General features: G+C 41.7%; 1 protein-coding gene across 2 annotated transcripts in view; it reads left to right on the top strand.

The window, feature by feature from the left end:
- The window catches only part of LOC146361558 (BCL-6 corepressor-like), a 72,071-nt gene that overhangs the window by 20,429 nt on the left and 28,298 nt on the right, over positions 1-23,344 (top strand). For both annotated transcript variants that reach the window (XM_084920675.1, XM_084920676.1), the window contains 4 exons: positions 1,774-5,376; positions 12,493-12,751; positions 16,922-17,362; positions 17,457-17,684. In XM_084920675.1, coding sequence (XP_084776801.1) covers positions 1,774-5,376; positions 12,493-12,751; positions 16,922-17,362; positions 17,457-17,684 — 4,531 coding nt within the window. The remainder of the gene's footprint in view (positions 1-1,773; positions 5,377-12,492; positions 12,752-16,921; positions 17,363-17,456; positions 17,685-23,344) is intronic.

The raw sequence follows: 23,344 nt of genomic DNA, 5'->3' as shown, positions 1-23,344 counted from the left end.
AAATTTATTTTTTATTTTCAATTTTAGTGGAAGCCAAAGAGAAGCAAGAATAGAGGTTATGTCCAAGCACCACCTAATTTTTGCATTATTTCTTGGCCAACTGAAGAGAAAGGCTTGAGAAAGACATGAGCTATAGTGAGCTATATTAATCAAGCCAGGAGAAAATTAAAATGCTAAATATCTAAAATAACTAAAATATCCAAATTATTGAATGAAATTGGTCAGATAAAAATGAAAACCATTTAGAACTGTGACATTCTTGCCAACCCAATTCTGTAATCTGTTACAGATTACACTAACATGTTAAATGGCTTCAAATGAGCCTAAAATGGAACTAAGGAACTAAAATGGAATATTATATTCTTATGTCCTCAGATAAAAGTAAATATATCATTAGTGATTTTCAGGTACGCTGTTTCAATGTTGTGACTTCATCGGTTCGAGATTGGAATCTATCAAAGACACTGATTCCCTCAATCAGCTGAAGGAGAAGATGAGTGACAACTTTCACAAGGATTTTTGAAATTAATAGCAATTTGAAAATAGATCTGTTATCGTCTAACTATAATAAATAAATGCCTGATTTATCTGGTTTAATTTTTGTTCCGAGCTGCTTTCTAACCCTGATTTTCCTTTAGCTACACTTTTCAGTCTCTACCATTCTCCTTTCTCGGTGCCTTAAAAAACAGAGCGAGTGAAGGATCTCTGCCTCCTCCTTCTCATCTCAGGCGGCAACCCAGCTGTCTGGATAATTTCCTAATGGCCCTGCGGCTGATAGCCAATCAGAGATGGTTCACCACGCCGTGTGACAGGAAATTCAATTAGGCTGCTTTTTTTCTTTCAATATTGCGCTCCCTGACTCTCTCTCTTTTTCTGCCATGCTTTCCCTTTGTCTCTTGCCCTCTCTTTGTTTATAGCATTTCCTCTTTTCCCCCTCTCTCTCTGGCTCTTCTCTCTCACCCCCTGCCTCCTCTCTTTTTTTCATCTCTCTGTTTCCTGGATCTGCCGAGAGAGAGAGTGAAAGAGTAGCTCCGGGCGTCGTATGTCATCCAGGAATACTAAAATAAATAAATAAAAGGAAAGAGTGCTCTTATTTTTCTCCATGACAGGAAAATGAAATCACAGGCTTTATGTCTTGCAGTTGAGATCCCCTAAATAGACAAAATTCTTTATTCCTCTCTTCATTCCTGTTTGTCCTTGAAGTGCGAATTTAACCATGTGGTGCTTAACCATATATTTCAGAGTATGTACTGTACTAAAGGGAGAATCGCCTGCACTGCAGAGCCCACTAACATCCAGCTGACAGTGTGGGATACTTAGTCTTAAGAGTTCAGCAAAAGTCATATATGTAATTTCATGTCACAAAATGTCATATCATAAAATATAACCATTAAATGCACTGCGGAATCTCATATTGCAAAATGTCATATCATGAAAAGTTGGATCACAAAATTTCATCACAAAATATTGTATCAACTAAATGCTTCACAGTGTGCTGCATCACATTGCAAAATGTCGTATGAAGAAATGGATCGCAAAATATTATTAGATAAAATTTCAAAAACTGTTTCCTGACTCAAATATAAAGATGTGCTATTATTCTTAGCATTTTCTGTATCAATCTGAGAATCAGAAAGGTTGTTGCCTTTTTTGTGCATGAAAGTTTTTCTGACTTTCTGTTAGTCAGAATTAATGATTATTGTAGAAAACAGTTCTTGAGGATTTTACAAAAGAATACAGTTATTCATTATTTTCTCTTACTCTCTGTTACAGGTGGATGCCAGTGCAGCTCGCAGGATGAACCCGTTAGCTGCCCTTAGTATTGACCGCAATGCTCTGGTGGGGGAAAACCTTCGCCCCCATGGAGGAATTTTTTATCCTGGCATCCATCCTCTGTCTTCTGAAAAACCCCAGGAGCCTGGTACCTCACTGCCACTTGGCTATGATCTCCTGTATAAACCAGATGTATCCCTGCTTGAAGGCCAGAAATCTGCAAATGGATATGTTGGACTGTATAAAAGCCCAGCACCAGGACTGCAGAAACCTTTACTTGTTCCTGCTGCAGCAGGTGATGGCTTGGGCTTGGACCGCAGAGTAGGATCCAGTGACAAACAGCCAGAGCTGGGTTTGAATGGTACCAGTAGCTTTCTTAGACTACCTTGGATCAGCCCCTATACCGATGCTACAATGTACCCCTTCCTGGACATGGCATACAAGGCCTCATTCCTATCTCAGCAGCCACCCTTCATCCACCAACAGCTGGCATATCAATCTTTGTGTGCCTCCAGGCTTGGGAACAGCACGCCTGGAGAGGAGAGACTTTTCTACCTGCCTCCTTATTTACCGGCCCATATCTCTTCTCCACTAGGCCCTCCAATAAGGATTTCTACAGCCACCCCAGCTTCTACAGTACTTTCACCATTACCCCACTGCCAGGACAAGACATTGCAGGGCATTGGTTCTCAGGTACATCAAGAACCCTCTGCCTTCAGCACCAGTCCTCAGATTCATCAGGAAACCCAAGCTCACGCTGTTCACCATACAGAGCGACAACATGAGAGTAGCAGCAGCAGTGGTGGAAAGTCCACTCAGACCACTTCTACCAAAAATACTCTCAGCAAAACTACTGGTGGAAACAGTAGCACTCATGTTTCCAGCTCAGCTGGTACTGATGCCTTAGAGTCATCCCCAGTTACCCTTCCTTCTTCCTCACTTCCAACACCCCACCATCTCAGCAACAGTTCTGCAGAACTCCAAAAGTCCCTTAGCAGAAGCACTTCCTTATCCTCAACCTCAATTTCAGTGTGTCACCCTTTTTACATGAGCTCTGACCGCTCCTCCCCTATACACTCAGGCAGCAGTAAAACCAAAGATGTCACCTCTGACTGCAGTAATAAAGAAAAGTGTATATCACCTGCAAAGACATCACTGGACAGAGTAGGACCTCATAAAGCTGCCAAAAACCCCAGAGAAAAACCTTTGGATTTGTCTGCTAAAGAGATGGAAGGTTTTCCAAGTGGATTCCCAACCAGATTAGAGGCCCTGTCCAAGTTGGGGTATGTGCCACCATCTCATTACAAGCTGTTAACTAGTCAAGACCAACAGCTCAAAGAGAGTTTAACCCGACCTGTTAGCACATCAGCTAAGACTTCAGATCATCCCGAAATGATCAGCACTGCAGGCCCCAGCTGGGCTACTCCAGGTCCTTCCGCTGCTGTCATCTCTGACCACAGCAGAGGCTCTCAGTCTATGAAAAACCGAAGTGTGGACAATACTGTTCACCAACAGCACCCTTCTGGCTCACCTGGCTCTAAGAGAGTTGAGTTAGCCAGTATTTCCAGTACTGTCTCAGGAGGGCAACCTTCTGCAGCATCTCCTTCTTTAAATGCCAAAGTTGGGTGGCCACAAGTCCCACCTACTGACTCTGACAAAGTCCCTCCAAACAGCAAAGGGGAAACTCACTCTGGAAAACAAATCTTAACTTCTGCTAAGCCAGAGGTTAAAGAAAGCCAGACTAAGCATCAGCAGCCATTTCGTTTAGAAAATGGAAATGGCTCCAGCCAGATGTATAGTGATTCCTATCTTCCTCCTGGCTTAGGTTATACTAATCGCTATGTCCCGTACTCAGTTGCAGAAAATATATCCATGCAGCGACTGTCAATAGCAAGTAAAGGACATGTGTACCCGCATCCACTATTACTCGGTAGCAGCAGCTTTTACTCATCTAACATTCCACCAAGACACGGCCTCCCATATGGAGTTCATTCATATCCAAATTCCCAAGAGATTACCTCAACTCCAGTTTCAAATTATTCAAGTCTTACAAGCAAAGAACAGCTGGAGATCAGGTCCAAGAGCCAGGATAAACTCTGGACTTTAGAAAAGCCAGATGTTGACAGCTCTCGCACACGTGACAATGAGAAAGACAAGTCCAAGGCCTCAGGTAAAGGCCTGTCTGCCATAAGAGATGATATAGTTTGCATTGACCTGGTGCATGATGAGGCAGAAGATGATTTTTCCACCAGTAATTGTGGCTCCACATCTACCAGAACAGAAGATTTCTCCAAACATGTACAAATCAAAGAAACAGAGCCAGGGCCTCCAAAAGGCATCCTTTCAACTCAAGGTACAGAGCAGAGACTAGGTTCACTATCCCACACTTCTCATCACACCTCTTCCTCACCTCCTCCTACTGGTCAGGATAGCACAGTGGAAATCCCAGAGGAGGAGGAGGAAGAGGCAATTAGTCCATTCCCAGATATCCCAGAGGAGGAGACAATGCGATGTGCCCGAACGTCTCCACAGCAGTTTTCTAGAAAATGTAAAACTGGAGCCTCTGCTGGTTCTGGGAATCAAACGTTGAATGCTACTGGTGGTGGGAAAAGTGTTACAAGTGAGGTTAGATCAGAAGTTTCAAGCAGTAAAAATATTCAACCTCAGCAAAGCCCTTCCAGAAACGTAAGCTCTTTGGTTCCTGGAAGCAGAGAAAATAGTTCTAGTGATTGTACTAGTTCCAACAACAGCATGGGAGTAGTCTGTACAATGAGCCCAAAGAGCTCAGCTCACCATGGCAGCACTCAATCAGAAAGTCCCGTTTACAGCAGTATGGGACAGAGTAGTAGAGACTTCAGTCCTCAGGTTCCAGCATGCAGAAGTTTTAATTCCAGGCCATCACCTGGAGGAGCCCAACTATATGCCAACAGCAACCCAAGAGGCCCCTCATCATGTAACGGAAATGCAAACAGTCCAAATTTTAGAAATTTTGTTGGGCCATGCTGCAGAAATCTGACTGTGAGGGCACCAACTTTTGAACCGAAACTTTTCAGCAGCCCAACTCGTGAAAATGTTAACTCTATGCCTACAAGCTACAGGAGCAACAGCCCTCATGGTGTAAACTGCAATGCAGTACAATCAAATGCTAATCCCAGAGCTCCTGCATTTGGAAAGTTTAGTAGTCAGAGTTATGGAAGATCCCTCTCTAAGAGCCAGCCTTCTGGAAATTACCAAACAGCCGGTGCAAGCAGCACCCTCAGGGTTCCCACATATGGAAATAGTTTTATCCAGGGCCCAACCTGTCAACACCTTTCACCAACCAGTGATGGTCTGAACACGATGCCAGTGGATCCAATGCTGGAGCTGTTAGTTAACAAAGACCTTTCCTCTACTATTAGCTGTGGAAATGAGAAGGAGTTCAACATGCAAGACTGCGTGGATCCTCTGGCAGATGAAGAGGATGGTCACAGCAAATCCCGTGTCTCTGGCCTCACCAAACGCATTGCCAATTCATCTGGCTACGTGGGAGACCGATTCAAATGTGTGACCACAGAGCTTTACGCTGACTCGAGCAAGCTGAGCAGAGAACAGAGAGCACTTCAGGTAAGGCATCATGTCCTCATCCCTTCGTTATTCAATGATGGTATGGTGAGACAGAGAGAGCAAATCAGATTTTCTCTGGTGGTCTGGTGTGCTATGATTACACCACTGCTGCCTCTTTGGGTTTGTTTTCTGATATTGATTTTTCAGCTTACTGTTCATTAAGGTAATTTAAGTCACACTCACTGAAAGGAAACAGACTCCCCATTCACTGTGGTCCAATTCCACAGTGTGAAGCTTCTTGTAAACATGGAAAAAGTATTTTAAACCAGGGTTGCTTTTTAAAAAATGACATTATCTAATAAAGTCCTGGAGCAGGGAAATGCACAGGAGACTGAGAACATTTACCAAATAATAAGTTGTGCCTGAAAGAAGGTCATTTCAGTAATTTCTTGTGCAGTTATAACATTATGATAGCGTAAAAAATTGAGATTTCCTTAGCTGGATGATTGAGCATGCATCAAAAAGCTTTATCATAGGTTTTTATGAACATTCATATGTGGCTAAGTTCCTTTGCCATTTTGGCTAAAATATGGTTGGAATGCAGCTTTTAACTCAACTGTTGTGGTGTTTCTGGGTTTTATTAAGAAATTAAACATGAACATATGTGTCAGTTTTGCCTGCTGATGCGCAGCCAAGGAGATATTTGTAGGAGGAAGCAGGAATTGGTTTTCTCTGAGGATGCGGTCCCTCACTAGCTTCCCACCTACAAATTATCTTTGGAAGTTGCAGGAGGAGTAAAAAGAGAATGCTGTGATTGTTATGGCTTCTACGTAGGAGGAGTGAATCTCAGCATATGCTGCAGAGCGCTGGTCTTTAAATTACGGTTTTGATTTATCAACTGATTGTTCAATAAGAAAAAAACAAAAACAAAACAACCACAGCATAGTGTCAGCAGTTTTAAACCCCAATTGTGGAAGTGGTGGACAGTTAAGGACATGAACATTCGGATAGAATCACCGTTTGCAGGTGTCTGAACAACTAAAACCCTCCGACTGATTCTAAAGTTAATTTTCATTGTTGGTTGTTTCTTTTGCTTTCATGCACAGTCAAGTCACTTAAACCTTGTTTATACAGGACCCAATGTACAAAAACTGAATGTAAATATGGGCTTATATGAGGTGGCTAATGAGTGAAAAATATTTTGAATTTGAATTAATTCAATGATGTGGCAGTAAAAGAGGAGTTAAGTAAAACAGAAACAGTAAAATGTTGCTTTAAAAAGCAATTATAAGCCACAACCTTAAAGTTAGCCTCAGCTGGTGGATTTTTGGTCTGCATTTAAAGAAATCAGCACTTTCAGCTGCGCTCACAGGGCCAGAGTCTATTGTTAATGCTTCTGTTTTTTTATTGTTAATCCTGATCATAGAGTGTTCAGATCTAATCCAACCATACAAAGAAAAACAACCTAGAATGTCAACAACAGACTTAGCAGACATAATATGGGATTTTAACCGTAAATCGGGAGAGGAGGTTTGTTTGAATCTGCAGTGAAGAGTGGTCGGGTATGAGGAGGTATTTAGGAGGAGAGTGGCTGCCTTCTCCTCCTCTCTTTTTCTTTTCTGCCTGCTGATATTTGGGGTCGAGCTGAGGTCGAGTTAGGATAACTCAGCGGCTCTGTGGCTCCAGGCGACTGTTAACCTGATGGTTTTTCCCCAAACTGTGAAGGAAACAGTGGAAGGAAGGAAGGAAGGAAGGAAGGAAGAAGTCTCTTTTGCGTTTTTTCTTCCTTTCTGTCTCTATTTTTATATGTTTATCTTGGCTTTTTCTATTTTTTCTCTTCATCTTTCTCTCTGAACATCATTTTTGCTTTCTGTTCTTTCTGCTCTTTGTTCCTCCTTCACCTCCTCCTCTTCATCCTCCTCTCAGTAGATGGAAGAGGATGAATTCATTGTTTTGTTTTGGGGTTTTTTCCTAAGAAGTCCTCATCTTCATCCTGCAGTCCCAGATTAGCTTTGACTTCTTTAAAGTTTTTGTTATTTTTTTTTTTATTTACTGATGGAAGCTGCTAAATGAATAATGAAGTACATTTCCAGACAGGCAGCTTTAGAAAGCCTATACTTTACATTACAGCTGATGTAACGCTATTGAATTATTTTGGACGCAAAATAAAATATTAGCTGTCTAAAATAACGTGATTAATATTTCTATAATTAATATGTTAGTTTTCAGATATATATCCACATTCAGGCAAATAGATAGTGAGACGAAAGGTTGAGCCCAAAAAGCACCACACTTCTGTTAAATCTATTCGTTGTTGTTTTAGATCTCTTTCTAGACATTTGTATCTTTTGTGGTTGTTTTGTATCTTTTTATGGACATTTTCCGTCTTCTATCTTTTTCATCTTTCTGGATCTCTTGAATGTCTTTTTTTATCATCTGCTTGTAGCCACTTTGTATCTTGTTACAGTCGTTTTTCCATCTTTTCTTTGTGGCTACTTTCTAACTCTTTCTGTTATGGTCGTTATACCGTCTTATGGTCATTTTCTTTTTGTGGTCCTTTTTATCTCTTTCTGTTCATTTTCTGTATCTTTGTAGTACTTTTTCATCATTGTTGTCATTTTATATGTCCTTATGGTAATTCTGCCTTTCTTTTGCGTAAGTTTTTTGTGGTCAGTTTGCCTAAAGTTGTCATCATTTGACGTCTCTTTGTTTTATGGTCATTTTTTGCCTTTTTGTGGTCCTTTTTTATCTCTGTGTTTTATCTCTCTTTGTCTTTGTTGTCATTTTATATCTGTTTTACAGTCATTTTGCCTTTCAATTTCTTGTTTTTTTATCTCTTTGTGATCATTTTGCATCGCTTTCTGATCATTTTCTGTTTATTTCATTTTGTGCCATTTTCTGGTCTTTTTTTTATTTCTTTATGGTCATTTTTCACTTATTTTTATTCATTTTGTGTCTCTTTTTGTTCCATTCTTCATCAATTACAGTGTTGAGTTTAGCATTAAACCAACAGCTCCACAAGGATAAACAACAACTTCAGGGTCTTGTGTTTTCAGTAAAATTCTATTAATTTTTTTTTTTTTTACTTTTTTTTTCAGGTGACACTTGAAGCCCAGGCACCAGATAAACTAATTACACAATATTACATTTAGCCATTACTGTTGCACATGCAGGTTTATTGTTGCACTGATTCTTCATGTTGGGCTCCATGTTTTCATGTGTTTTCCGGGTGATTCCTGTCCATCTGTTTATTCCCTGTACAAAGCTGTTTGCTCAGTCAATCGTGGCTCCTGAAGGAGGGTGCCGGCTCAAATTAACTCACATTTTTGCTCCTACGCCCCTGGGTGCTCTCAGCTCTGGGCGGCAGCGTTGGATGGATTTGTAGATCGTTTCACGGGCCATTAATTTTTAAAATGGGTTTGCGGTCAGGGCAGAGTGAGGTGAGTGACTAATACCAGGATGTCAGGCAGCGGATCAGGGGAGCAGGCACCAATGGTTAGTAAGGGCATAACAAGCCTGTAAAACCAAAGATGAAGCTTTCAGAAATGAGTGTGGTGCATCTTGGGATGTAAGCTGTAAACATGCATCTTCTTCTTTAGGATCATAACAAAATGTCTTTCAGACATGATTGGAGGTTTCTTGATTTGTTTCTGGTATCTTACTTCAGGTAACAGAGCAGAACAGGAGTGGCAAATATTTAAATTCTGAAAGAAAATATCACGTGCTGGTGGCTACAGAATATCCTAAACAAGAGCATCTGAAAAGACATTGGTAACAGTGAATGGGGAGAGGCAGGCGATGGTAAAATACTTAAGGAGTATAAAGCGATTTTTGAGATGAGCACTGCAAGAAAGCTCGCCAATGGTTAGAATTTAAGTAATAAAATAAGCCGAGGTCTTTTTTATTATTAAAATGGCCATGAAACTCTGTCTTTAAAAGAATCTCAAATGACAAATTGCTGTTAAGCACAGAAAAAAAAAAAAACTATTAATGCCATTGATAACTCTTTAAAGGCAATAAAAACTTTACATTACGGAGGTTTATGTAATAATCAGTAAATAAGAAAATCTGATCATGTAAAGAAAATAACATTTGGAGTTAAGTACTCACACAGCAGGCTCAGCAGATGCTGAAGCACATAGAGTGCAGAGCTTGCCAACTTTCTGAAGAGTAAGTCGCTAAAGACCTCCAAACTTCATGTGACCTTGAGATTCGCTCAAGAACAATGGCAGAGACCTTCATGGAATGGGTTTCCAAGTGGATGCAGTGGTGTAAAACACACTCCCACTGGACTCTAGAGCAGTGGAAAAGTGTTCTCTGGCGTGACAAATCAAATGGTCTAGAAATCTAATGGATGAGTCTGGGTTTGGTGGTTGCTAAGAGAACAGTACTTGTGTGACTGCATTGAAATAGAAAACGACCAAAACTGAGTCAAGTTGCATCGAATCAAGCCAAGTAGGTATTTTTGCCAGGATTTCAGTGTTTTTTCAAAGTCCTTATTCTGTATTTTGTGGTGACTCAAATAAAATTCTGTCACACAATACGCAGGGATAAAAATTTTGGTGACCATTAAGTTACGTACAGGTGATGTTAAAAGAAGCCCAAGTGGAGACAGACATATACATAAATACCAACACGGAACTATGATTTTATTAAACAGAACTGTTAATCCATAGTTCAAATGAATGAATGAACTGATTTTAAAAACCCTAAATTCAAAATCATTGCGCTGAGTTTGAAAGTGTTAGAGGTGAAAGAGGTTAGATAAAGTTTAAAAAAAAAAAAATGAAAAGAGATGAACATGCTGAAAGGAGTTGAGGTGTAAATGCTAAAAGTTTCAAGCAAACTGTGATCCCAGTTGAACTGAGCAATCTGACAACAATCTGACAGATTGTGAGGAGGAGAAGGACTGAGGGACTTTGTTGTGTTTGAAGCTTCCTGAAAGGAATCAAAGTGTGAGTGTACTTTAATTGGTCATAAATGATTGGTCACTAACAGCATATGCAGTTATTTTACAAAAATGCATTAAATTTGCTGCCTTTGGTTGATCGTTTGAAGGAAAGAAAGATTCTCCAAAATATGATGCTGTTTTCTGGACTTCATCCCAGCAGCACCTGTTCACTGTTTGTTTGGAGCAGCTTCACATATTTCTCTGCGTTTGTCTGTTGCAATGCCAGCAGGGAGTATTTTTTATCTTTCAAAGCAGCAGAGTCGAGGGGTCACAGAGCGACTTCTGAGTGTTTAGGATTTGTGGTGCGTTTGTGTTCTGAGGCAGTGAAATCATGAAGCTTCTCGAGGCTCCAGCTGCCACAGAGAAACAGAGGTGAGTACCTCTGGCTGACAGCTGCCGCCGCCTGTGAGGATCACTGAAAGTCCGGAGTTAGAGGTCAAGAAGGGAAGGTGATGGCGACCAAAGGCTGATTCTTTTTTAGGGAGTAATCCTACAAATATTGACTGAAAGAGGTCAAATACCAAATGTGAACAGGATCCAGTTCAAAAGCAGAAGCTCTTCTTCCTGAGAGCTGGAAGGTGACCCAAAATCTAAAAAGATTAAGATTTGTCAAATAAACAAACCTCTAACCTCTAGCGGGCTCATTATGTTACCTGAAAATTACTTGCGTATATTTCTATGCCAAGATGGACTCTGAATGACAGTACAGAATAATCCGCATGTATTATATACTAGCCCTTTATATATCTCCTCAGTTCCCACTCCGTATTAGGGTCCTGTGTCTTAAAGCCCTCATTAAAAGTTCACTTTCTTCTGATTGGCTAGCTCATGGAAGTCTGCCTGGGAGCAGCACCGAGTGCTTGTTAGCTGGTCAATATTGAAAGTACCACAGCTTTGGGTTCATAGGGATCACTTTTATCCTTAGTTACCTCATTTGAAACTCCTGAAATGTTTACATTTAATAATATGTATTACTGAAAACAAGGAAAACAGATCAAACCTGTGCTGTACTGGTTGTTTGGTTTTGTATATTCACATGGAAACAAAACGTGTAACGCTGCATGACTCCAGTTTTGATGGGCCTAAACCCCGTCCACACAGGGTTTCAATCTGGTTGCCTAGGTAACCCTCTAGTTTTTACTACCCAGTCATATATTGGCGGTATCCTTAGCACTTATTGGTAGTCGCTTTAATTGTGTAACTTAATGAACAGTTTAACTCTAGACCAATCCAACGCCAGCAAATGCCATGGACTTTCTTATATCTCTGGTTGCCATGTTGCTTCACCGTGTGTGGATGATGCTTTACATTAAAAGCCCAGGGTTCTAAAAACTCAGGTATCAACTCAGTATGTACTGCATAAACTCCATGTAAAAGATTCTTTATGACTCTACTTTTTAAAGCATCAACCCTACTATATGTTTACTTTGTTGTCCTGTTGGTTTTCTGAAGCCAGAAATGACCATCTTTGGACGAGAAGGTCAAGTTGTAATTTTTCTCCTCATATCAGGTGGTTTGTTTTGCAAGCTGCATCTACAGTCCGTATGGAAGCATCACACAAACACAGATACCTTCAAATTAGTGTGAAGTAAAATCAAAAACTGGAGCTCAGTGTTCTTCTCTGTTAGTACAGTTAACCACACAGCGGCCGCATCATTGGTTAGATAGTCCAGAGGTCCAATTCAAGGACTCCAGATAGCTGAGCAGCTAGAGCCACCCGTGTCGCCACCCACCTGTCAGTCAAAGAGGCCACGTCCCTAAGAATGCAAACTTTGAGTACAGTCTTTGGAAAGGAGAACATTAGCTACAGAGACCAACACAGTCGTTGTATCAAGCTGTAAACAAGTTTATTTCATAAATGTGGACATTTAACATTTTTATCTCCAGACTTTGCTGCTTGATCAATCTCAAAATTTTCAACTGGTCCTCTATCCTTCATTTTTTATTGAGCTCACTTGTTTTTTGTTTTTTTGTGTGTTTGTTTGTTTCATTGAATAAGCTGCTGTCTGTTGGCTAAATCAATTAGAATAAGTGGACTAATTAATGTACTGATCCATCCAGCTTTAGGAGTGCTGGTTGGTTTCTGGCGAAATAATAAATTTAAGATGTGTAATGAAGGTCAAGAGGGTCCAAACGCCTCCAGGCTAAAGCAACATGTTGACACTTAGTCGTGTTTCAGGCTCGACCGACGCAAACTCTCATATGTGCTTTTCTGTTTTTCTCAGCGTGCCATGCTTCGCTTCTCCGAGCTGGAGCTGAAAGAGAAAGAGGGAGACAGAGGACGAGGAGGAGGAGAAGGAGATGAAGAAGAAGTGGAGAAGGAGCTGGCAGAAGGCCAGCAGGGAGAAGAAGAAGAAAAAGAGGAGGAGGAGGGGGAGAAGAAGACAGATGAGGCGGGTTGGGAACGCTGCCAGCAGAGTGAAGGGAGGCGAGGAGGGGGAGGAGGAAGAACTCCCACTGCAGCCGCTGCCGAGGCTCCAAGAGGTAAGAGGATTTCCTGAGAGTTCTGCAGGATGACGCACACACATGCACACGCACACAGACACATGCACACATCACAGACCCACAAAGACATAAAAACACACGCCTTTTTTTTTCCAGTTGATCTCACTCGCTTGAAGTCGCTCAATTTCTTTGTCTCTTTCTCTCCTTCTTGTGCTCTCTCTCCATCTCTGTGTGTGTGTGTCTGTTTGTGTGTGTGTGTGTATCTCACATACACGCACACATTTGAACTCTGGGTGCACTTCTCTCCTTTTAAACTGAGCGAACCGCTGCCCTCATTTTCTCTAGAAAGCCAAGCGTGCCCGTTCAGTCGCACACGCAAACCATCAGCGGTTTCTCTTCCACATTTTTAAAAGTAAAAGTTTTAAGCGCAGAGTCCCGATTTGTTTTGTTTCACGCTCGGTTCACGCTGCTAAAAACAAAAAAAGTCCCAACACGCTATTTCAGGATCATTCAGTAGGTGTTTTTTAGGTGGTTGGTTTTGGCTCGTTTCAATGAGTTTTTCAAACTAACCAAACAAGTCTGACTGTGATGATTCACTTTAAGTCATTTTTAACTTGCATTTCTTGCAGGTCACAGCTCCACAGGCTGAAATCTGAGACATTTTAAGGTTCAGTTGTGTTACTCATGGCTGGATTCTTATGTTTAACCTGCTGTCAGTTTTTTTTTTTTTTTGCTTCAGATTGAGTCATTCTTGGGTATATAGCAGTTTATTTTGTTTGCAGTGTAAAATTACAATTTTAGTTCTGTGTTAAAGCTACACTGTAGATACGTTGTAACCACACACCCCTCTGAAACCCTACAACATATCCTAAAGTGTGTCTTTGTAACTACACACTGCGCTGGTGCAGGCTCTGACTATTGTGGTTGACCTGACCAGTGCCGTAGATTCCTCCTGAGCATTTTCAACATTTTAGCAGTTTTTTTTTTGTTGTTGTTTTTTTACAGTTTATTTATCGGTAAGAGTACAGTCATTGTCTCAATATAAAGACTCATATATGTAACGAAAACAAAACGAAAAACCTACAAAAATCTTTAATAATTGGCAACGGTGGGAAGGAAAAACTCCTTTTCAATAGGAAAACACCGCCAGCAGAACCAGCCATCTACCCCAAATGGATAGGGGTGAGGGGAAGAAAAGTATGAATGCTGATAAAAGTGTCAGACAGTTACAAAGGGAACGTGGTAGGCTCTGCAAAGGCTCTGCAAAACTGTGGTTGTGTTATAAGTATGGAGTGTTCTCCTTATCCACCAGCAACGAGTCTGACAGTCTGAACAGGGAATTTATAAGCCCTTAAAGTGAGCCAGATACCCCATTCTCCCAAAGCATACTCGGACAGAACATCTGAGGGATGTGATCAAATGTAGGCTCGCAGCTTCAAGCGTGTAAACCAGGAAAAACCCACATCAGGGCAAATATCATCCAGTCCCAGGGGCCTGCCAGAGAGGAGTGCTTTGAAAACTTCAGCTACCAGTAACTTCTGCCCTTACAATCAAGTCCTCTACCTGATCCCCACTTCTTCCATAACCATGTATTTGCTTCAGCTACTGCTAGAGCAACTTTCCACTTGGTATGCTGGTAGTAGTCAGCTTCTTCCAGAGCCCCACAAGATAGATAAGTTTGATAGGACTCATTTTTAACTTGTGGTGTCCCTAATTGGGTTTGGGGGTTTCTGCTACAGAAAGCACCTACCATCTTGCTACAGACCCTAGCAACATAGAGGCAGACCTGGCCTGTTTGGACTCGGTGTTGCTGGTCTTTGATGTTCTGGTGGGATTTGAAGATCTTCTGGACCACGACTTCTGCTAGACACGTACAATGTATCCTTCCTACACAACTGGGCACACCAGGCCTCTCCAGCATCCTCCTCCACCATTGTTACTTGATGCAAAGCATCACCAGGTTGCAATCGTCTGTCAGCTCTTCTCCTGTCTTCATCCGAGGGGCCCAGCCATGCAAAGCCAATTATTCTATTACAGTATTGACTATTGATGTGCAGCCAAAGGTGTCTTGGTGCCATGTGTATTGAATAACACTCGTATGCATGAACACCGTGTTTGTTTTGCACATCTGTAGTTAGCACAGAAGACCACTCATGTTCAGATCAGGCAGGCTGTTTCTCCAAATCTAACCCCTCCAGGTTTCACCGTTATCACCTATTGTGCGCACTCCAGCACCCAACCCAAGAACTGTGTAAAGGTTCAGGTACTCCTAACTGTTGCTTGACACACAAGTGAAACAATAGTCAGAGCTTGTTCCCTGACCGGCATAGGGAATAAAGGTGAACCTGCCCTTTGTAGCTGCTTCTCAGCCTTGGAAATCCCCTCTCCATTCCCTCTCTAGGAGATTGGTTTCAGAACCAGTGCAACATGTTGAGGTGACCCCCACTATATCCAGCCAGTATCTCTCGATCTGTCACACAAGTTCAGGCTCATGCTTCTACAGAGCAAATAAATAAAAGACCGGTGAACATCTATACACTGTTGTGCTTTTACTGCCTTACTGCATTTTCAGTTTTGCTGGCTTTGTCAGAAAGGTGATACAGTTGTGCTTTTGTTGCTTTATAGGCAATGTGGGATTACATTTTAGGATTAGGAGAAGCCTCCTTTATAAATATATCTGACTTTGTGACTGTGCAAAAATCATTTCCTTGAATGCAAACATTTTCCATTTGAATTATAGTGTTGCCTTACATATGGCAACTTTTTGGGAGGGGATTTTATGTCAGATTATTGCTGACCTCTGCTGCAAAAATTTTTTTTTAATGAAATCCTAAACTAATCAAAGGATCTCAGAAACATTGAAAGTATTTTTTTGACAAAATTCAAATCAGCAACTTAAAAAGTTTTCGGGAAAATCAAGAGTTGGGCAGTCAGGGCAGTTTTATTCTCTGTGTGCGTGCTAAGCGGCGGTCTTTAGTGCACGCAGCCAGACAACAACGTTTCCATGACGATTGCTTTGATGGCCCGTTGCCATAGCGCATAATGTGCCTGGAAGCAACGGGAAGCAGGGCAAGTCAGATGATTCAGAAAAGAGAGAGCATGGGAATATATGGAGGGAGAAAGATAGGGAGGCGGGATGATTAAAGAAAGGATGAAAGAAGAATAAAAAAGATGACAGAAGAGAGAAAGAAAGGAATGAGGAGAAGAAGAGAAAATGTGAAGATGAAGATGGAAAGAGTGAGCGAGAGACATAAAAGATGAGGGAGAGTATAAGGCGCCTGTCTTTGATCCTCTCAGCGGAAAAACAGAACGCAGCTGTGTTTGTATTGCTCACTTTGTGAGGACTCAGCTTCCTTATGGGGACAAAAAACAAGCAAAAGGTAAATCAGGACACTTGAGGGTGAAGATGAGGTTAAGGCATCATTTTTCCCTGGTTTTTCAGAAGGTCCTGGATGCCATCTGGGTCAGTGGTGGTGGTGTCCAGGGGAAGATTAAAAATGTTTCAAATAAAATTATAAGAAAGCAGCTGGATAAACCCCTGAAATTAAGCTGCAAGATGAAGGACTCCTCTGCTTGCAGACTATAAATAAAGGAAGTTGGGATAACATATGCTGTTAAATGATGAGGGCACACAGCTGTGTAGGTTTTGGTTCAGTTAAGAGCAACAAGAACACATATACTGTAATATCGCCTAAGTCTAACTTCCAGTTTTTAATGCATGGTCTCAGTTGATTTTTTTTTAGATCAATTATTTACCAAGTCACATTTCGTAAGAGGCAGGCCATAAACTTTCCAAAGTAAAATGGCAAAAAACACCCCAGAAACAACTGGAAATAATACTAACCGACTGACAACAGTTGTCTCCAGTTGACCAACCTGAATGCATAGCTCTAACTGTCATTGTCTTTGGTTGTAACTGATAACGCAAGGTCTGTTGGCACTGAATGCAACTATTTTCATTTGGCTTATGGAGCGCCACCAAAAATCTTAGCTGTCTGTCTTTTCTGTGCATTCTTCTTCTTCTTCTTTAAATCACTTATTGAAATCAGTGTCTTCAAACTATTACAAATTATGCCAATGTGTTTTGAGTAGTTAGTGTCTTCCCTCAGTGGTTAAAAGGAGTCATTTTAAGATTCAGGCATAGTACATGAATGGTGGTGTTAAACTAAGATGTACATTTTTTGTTTGTTTTTTTTGTTTTTCATGCAGGTTTACACTCTCCCTGCCCTCACAACCACCTCCCTGTCTTGCCACTTTGTTGCAACTCCGACAACCTTCCCATCCCCAAGGAGAAGAATGATGGCTTTATGGAGAAAGAGAAAAAGAATGAACATGAAAGAGGAACTGGTCAGGAGAAAAAGACAGAGAACACTTGTTTTGGCTCACAGACAGAACAACAACAAAGGTTTTTCCCTCCATCCAGAGGCCTGTTTCAGGGAAACACCTCCACCTTTATGTCCAGCCCAGGCCTCACAGGTTCAAATCTGAATATGGAGATAAGTCGGCGGCGTATCTTCAGCCTTGAGCCTTTCCATCAGAGCAGCATCATAAACAGCCGGCTGAAGAGAGGGAGGGAGGAGGACAGAGAGGAGGAGATGGAGGTGGAGGAGGGGACGGAAAATCTGAGCAAGAAAGCCAAATTCACAAACGGTAAGAATTCAGAAAGTCTTCATGTCTGTGATTTTATCTTTTTGTGTTGGGATGCTGGAGTCTTCTCCTACTGACTCACTGGTCGTGATTACAGAGGCATCTCTGGAAGACGTGAAGAAGCTGAAGGTCTGCATCGAGTTGAATGGCCTTCGGCTCAACAAGCCCCGCCTACCCGGGGAGTTCAACCAATGGCTTCCCACTGGTCAGAGATCAGCAGAGGCCAACAGGAAGTTCAGAACAGATGTCCCATCCGTCAGGGCGAGGTCAGACATCAGCGAAGGCTGGTGTGAGCCCACATTTATGAGGAGGGATGGCACGAGAGGTAAACCCTCAAATTTTGCTCTTTAAACTTGACGCTTTGCCTCAGATGATTCTACGTGTATTCAGGATCCGACTAAAGAACAATAAAAATTTAATGTACTGTGAAACTGGAAACTAAAGAATAAAATGTGTTTAGACACGAGTAGAGACATGTCTACAAGCTGACAGCCCATGTCAAGTTTCATGATGATTTGGACTTGTTTCACTTATTAAACCACACTTCTAACCCACGCTGCATGAGGCACACATTTATGTGTCAGCGGCAGACCTCTAACAACTTTTATTCTGAAGGCAGAGCTGTGGGTTCAGAGCAGAAAGCTCTGCTGCTGTTGCTGCTCGTGCTGATGAAATCTCTCTCTGCGTCTCTCTGCTGTCATCAGTCCTACACCTCTCCATTTCCTCCTCCACCCCCTCTCGTCTCTCCCTCACAGCTCTCTCTGTGATTGCCGGAGCACACGAGTGGAATTACACCAACGACGTATGTGTATGTGAGCGTGTGTGTAAATCTGTGTGTGTATGAACCCGTGCGGCCTCGTGGCGTGCTAATAGCCGTCTAACATCTCCCAGATGGAGCTGTCACACTCGCAGTAATACATAGGGAATGTGTTAGCAGCCTCCTCCTTGTCTCCTTGCTCTGTTTGTTGAAGGCTGCTTGGAGTGGCACTCACAGTCTCTGCTTGTTCTCTTCAGGATGTCAAATTCACTTTAACTCAAACCAAATAAATCCAATTAAATCCAAACCTGCCATTAGTGGTGGTGGTGGTGGTGGTATTGGTGCATCTGACTTACAAAGTCTCTGCTGATTTCATGCGCTTGCCTAAAATCTGCAAATTTACTACATGCTAATGATGCTGATAGCAAGGTCTGTAAAGCTATTACTTTTTAGGAGAAACAAGTTGGAATTATTGCAGACCAACACATAATTAATTTAAATAAACCCAAATGCAGCACATTTGAATGCTGTTGGAACTTGATTTGTCAAGATGATACAATTAAAAGCATTGATTTAAATGTGATCCATTTAAATCAAAATAGGAATGGACCAAATGGAGCACCCTGTGGTACACCAGATTTATGAAATAATTTAGGTGTTTAATTTGAACAGCCATTGGCTGCTTATGGTTACTTTTCTGCTGTCATGGAGTTTGCTGCGAGCTCTGAGCAGTTATATTTACCAAAGCATGCACTGCAAGGATTTTGCTCACACTGATTGTTTCTCTGTATGAATGAATCTGTAAATACTGAAGTTATGTCAGTTTTTGTTGTCCAGAAGATTAACTTTACCAATGACTTAAAGCACTTTGAAGATATATGCAAGGCCTTCTTTGATAAAGACATTGTCTAGATGGGAACATATGTTGCTCTAAACCTGTTTATTGCATTTAGCACCGATGGCCTAATATGCCACCATACCATCAGAGACGCAGGCTTTTGAACTGAGCACTGATAACAAGCCAGATGGTCCCCCTTCTTTTAGTCCAGAGGATGCTGTGTGTTCCATGTTTTTTTTAAAAAAAAACTATTTCAATGTGTCTGATCACAGAACAGTTTTCCATTTTGCCTCAATTTTAAATGAGCTTTTGCCCATTTCTGTATAATGTCCACATAAAGCTTCTTTGCATGATAGAGCTTTAACCTGCAATGGTGGATGGCATGGTAAACTCTTTTTATCTATTTTTGGATGCGTTCCTGAGTCTATAAGGTGGTTTTCATGACAGAATTATCTTTGTTTTTAATGCAGTGCTTCCTGACAGCCCAAAGATCAGAAGCATTCATTACTGATTTTAAGCCTTTTTCCTCACACACAGAGATTCCTCCAAATTCAGTGAATCTTTTGATGATATTGTGTATGTTATATGAGAGATCTTCAACCCTTTTCAATTTTTCATTGATAAACTATTAATAACTGCAATTTTTTACAGACTGGTGAAATCTGCCTCTCATGGATGCTCTTTTTATACCCAGTCGTGTTAATGATATGTAGTCAGTTAACTTAATAACAATGCCCTCCAACTGTTTCTTTATAGCACCAATGATTTTTCAGGCACTTCCCAACTTTATTGACATGTCTTTCTGTCATTAAACTCAAAATAAAGTAATATTGTTTTTATGAAAAACGCCTCATTCTATACAAGACTGAAGCCATATAAGAACTCCTCCTGCATGTATGGGGTAACATGGAATCTGACTGGGCCATGATACTCAATTTAAGAAGCAGCCCGTAGGACAGTCATTGGTGTGAATCTTGGTGGTAACCTAAGAAACCACTAATGGTTGTTGGTGGTAATAGAAGCCATCAGGCTGTAGAAAGAGTACTTTCACATTTTGTTGGGCCAGGGGACTCCTGAAAAACCACCAATACCTGGGGTCGAGAAAGACTGCTGCCGTGACAAAAACAGAGGCTATACAGAAGGACTTTTTGTTGGCCTCAAAGAGGTTCCAGTAAACCATTCAGAAACTCAGGAAGGGAAAGCAGGGCTTGGTATTTTTGGTCGGGGAGTTGCTGGTGCACATTGTGAATACTGCCATGTGGTGGAAGGGGTACTTTGAAAAGCTCCTTCCTTCCTGCAACAACACTGTTGTTGGTCAAGTTTACCAAAGGAAGCAGAGACTGAAAACTTGCTGAATATCCGGGCAAAAGTTGCAAAAGTTTCCCCCTAAAAGCTCTAGAAATTGTTGGGCAGTCTTCACTGACACACCTTTTCAGGGATACATGAACATCTGGAACAGTACCTATGAGGTAGCTGGGAGAGATAGTGGTTCTCATTTGCAAAAGGGTTCCCTCATATGTGATTCAATTGTCATGGTAACACACTGTTCAGCCTGTTGGAGAAAGCTGAAAAGGAAGCTTGGACCCTCTTTTCCTTCTCCAAAAAATTCCACCTTGGAACAGTGGGAAAGCTCTTTACCCATGGGATCATGGGAGTTTGACTATCAAGTCTGCATGTGTCTTATAAATGTGGAGAATATTTTTTTTCCAGGTTCCCTGAGGTGAAGTAAGAGGTACTCTTAACTGTATAACTACAGGTTTCATGAGTCACAGTTACCTGTGGTTATACCTCAGTATAAGCAAGCCTTGACATAATATCAAGCATGTCTTGGTGGGTGTTAAACTCCATAGAGGATGTCCCTTGTTGCCATTTCTGTTATTCATGGACAGGATCTCAGGCATAGCTGGGAAGTGGAGAGTGTCCATTTTGGGAACTTCAGAATAGCATCTGATTTTTGCAGGTGGTCTGGTTCTGTAGGCCTCAGAACATACTTTTGACACACGCTGGGACGTCTGCAGCAGAGTATGAAGCAACTAGTATGAGTGTCAACATTTCTAGTCTGAGTCCATAATTCTCTGCAGGAAAAGAGCAGATAAGTTCTTCTATGATGCAGGACAGTTGCTGCCCCAAGTAAAAGAGTTTATCTTGTTTATAGAGGATGATAATGTGGACCATGAGATTGACCAGTGCTGCATTCACAGCCACAGGGGAGTTGTACCAGACCAGACAACCAGACACCCTACCCTTATCTGGGATCACTCTTTGAGGGTGTTTTCATACCTATAGTTTGATTACTTTGGTCTGAATCAGTTGGTGAGTTTGTAACCTTGTAGCTTTTCCATGTGGTTTGGGTTGTTTTCACACAGAGAAAAATCAGAGTGAACTCCAAGTTAACCAAAATACATGGCAATAAAATACGTGAGAATGTTCAGTCCGCTTATTACCGAGATGTCTGGGTTGGGAGCAACAGAAGTAAATACAGGAACACATTGCAGTCTTCTGAAGTATCCGAGAACACTGAGAATTCATGTTCATCTCACAGCTAGTTGCTGGTCCGTACACAACTTTGTACATCATAGTGCAATTCAGTATTCCAGAATGCAAAGCATACAAGTAAGTTTTTTAGCTCACACTTACAACATACTAGGGTGCCGGTTTGGCTCAGTCGGATGAACGAGCGACCATGTTCCGCATGGTTGAAAGCAGCCAGCCCGGGTTCGGGTCTGGCCCGTGGCCCTTTGCTGCATGTCATCCCCTCTCTCTTCCCCTCCGCTTTCCAGTCTATATTCACTGTATTTATCCAATAAAGCCAGTCAAAAGGGCCAAAAAAATATATTTAAAAAAACTTGCAACATAACTGGTAACAGTTCATTTGTAACTCTCTCGTTCAAAGGGTCTCAGTGTTGCTGTTTTGGACCCAGTGCGATTACTATGTTCACACCTGCACAAACAAACCGCGCCAAGGGGGAAAACAGATTAAATACCAAAGGTGTGAAAACACCATGAGATACATTGGAGAGTTCAGATAATGGGAGGGAAATTGGAGCAGAGTCACTACTTCATTGTGTCAAAAGGAGCGAAAAGATTAAAAGCTCCAACTCTAAAAAGTTCTCATTGTAACCTGAAGCCAAGTGAGGAAGATACAAAGTGATAGAAACGCTCCTGTTGAATTCTATTCGTAAGGCTCTTCTTCTTCACTAGCTCAAGAAAAACCTTTGTTGGTCAATTTCATGACTTTTTAATGTCACCAGTTGTGACATTATTTATAGGCAACCTCTCCTAGTGAGTGTGGTCGTGGGCATTTGAAGGAAAATTACTATTTACTGTGTACTTTGAACTATATTGAAAGATAGCCATCTCCATTCTGTTCTATAAAGACTATGTTCAATCCTAGTTTTATTCAGTTCACTGATCTTTACAACTGAGACAATGGAACTTGGGGAACACTGTAGAATTTTCTTCTACGATCGATCGATATGCACAGTCGCACCTGAAAGCACCAGGTGTTTGCAAGAGGGGCGTGGCCAGTGATTCCAGTTAATGATCATGTCATGCTTGAGAAAACAATGAATGCTGCAGTTTGATGATTAAAATGAGGAGCTGTTTTACTGCGACACATCCAGAGGGATTCGCACAGACACACACACTCAGTATTAGCCCTGTATGTGTGTGGGTCTTTACACGTGTCTCTAATTTTGTGTGTCTGCGCAAACTAGCTTCCAGTAAATGATAAATTCCTGTTTAGTAGCTTCACACATTCACGTGCGCCCTCATTATGTGCTGTATATGTTAATCCTATTCACAGAGAATGACTACGTAGGTGAATAAAGTGTGTGTGTGTGTGTGTGTGTGTGTGTGTGTGTGTGTGTCTCTGTGTGTGTGAGTTTGTGTGTGTCCAGGCTGATAAATAATTCAGCAGATGGAAGCGGCGTGACTCCCCGCCGGCTCTCAGAAACAACCTCTGGCTGTGTGTGTGTGTCTGTGTGCATGCGCGTGCAGTGGCATTTACACATTAGCGGTTGTGTGTGTGTGTGTGTGAGACGGCACAGCATGTGTGTGTTTTTCTGTGTGAGTGTTTCCTCCAGGCGTCTGCAATGGAAAACATTGCAAGCACTCTCTCTCTCCTCCCCTCCCCCACTATTTGCTACCTCGTTCACTCGCTCGCTCGCACGCCTGCTTGCTCGCTGCTCCACTCAAGCGAGGAAGCTGTGTGTTTCTTTGTTCCTCTCTCACGCTCTCTCTTGCTCTGTCTCTTATTATCTAACCCGTCCCCGGCTGAAGGACATTTTGGGCAATGAATAGAGTCTTTGCGCAAACAGGAGAATGATCACAAGCTGCAAGAAAAGTTTAAGTTTGTCGCACAAATTGGCCATTTTTAAGGTCACCCTGA

Source organism: Perissodus microlepis, chromosome 23 (genome assembly GCF_051167445.1).
Source record: "Perissodus microlepis isolate ML-2025 ecotype Zambia chromosome 23, ASM5116744v1, whole genome shotgun sequence".
In the NCBI taxonomy this organism is placed as follows: domain Eukaryota; kingdom Metazoa; phylum Chordata; class Actinopteri; order Cichliformes; family Cichlidae; genus Perissodus; species Perissodus microlepis.
This window is presented reverse-complemented; position numbering and strand designations above follow the sequence as displayed.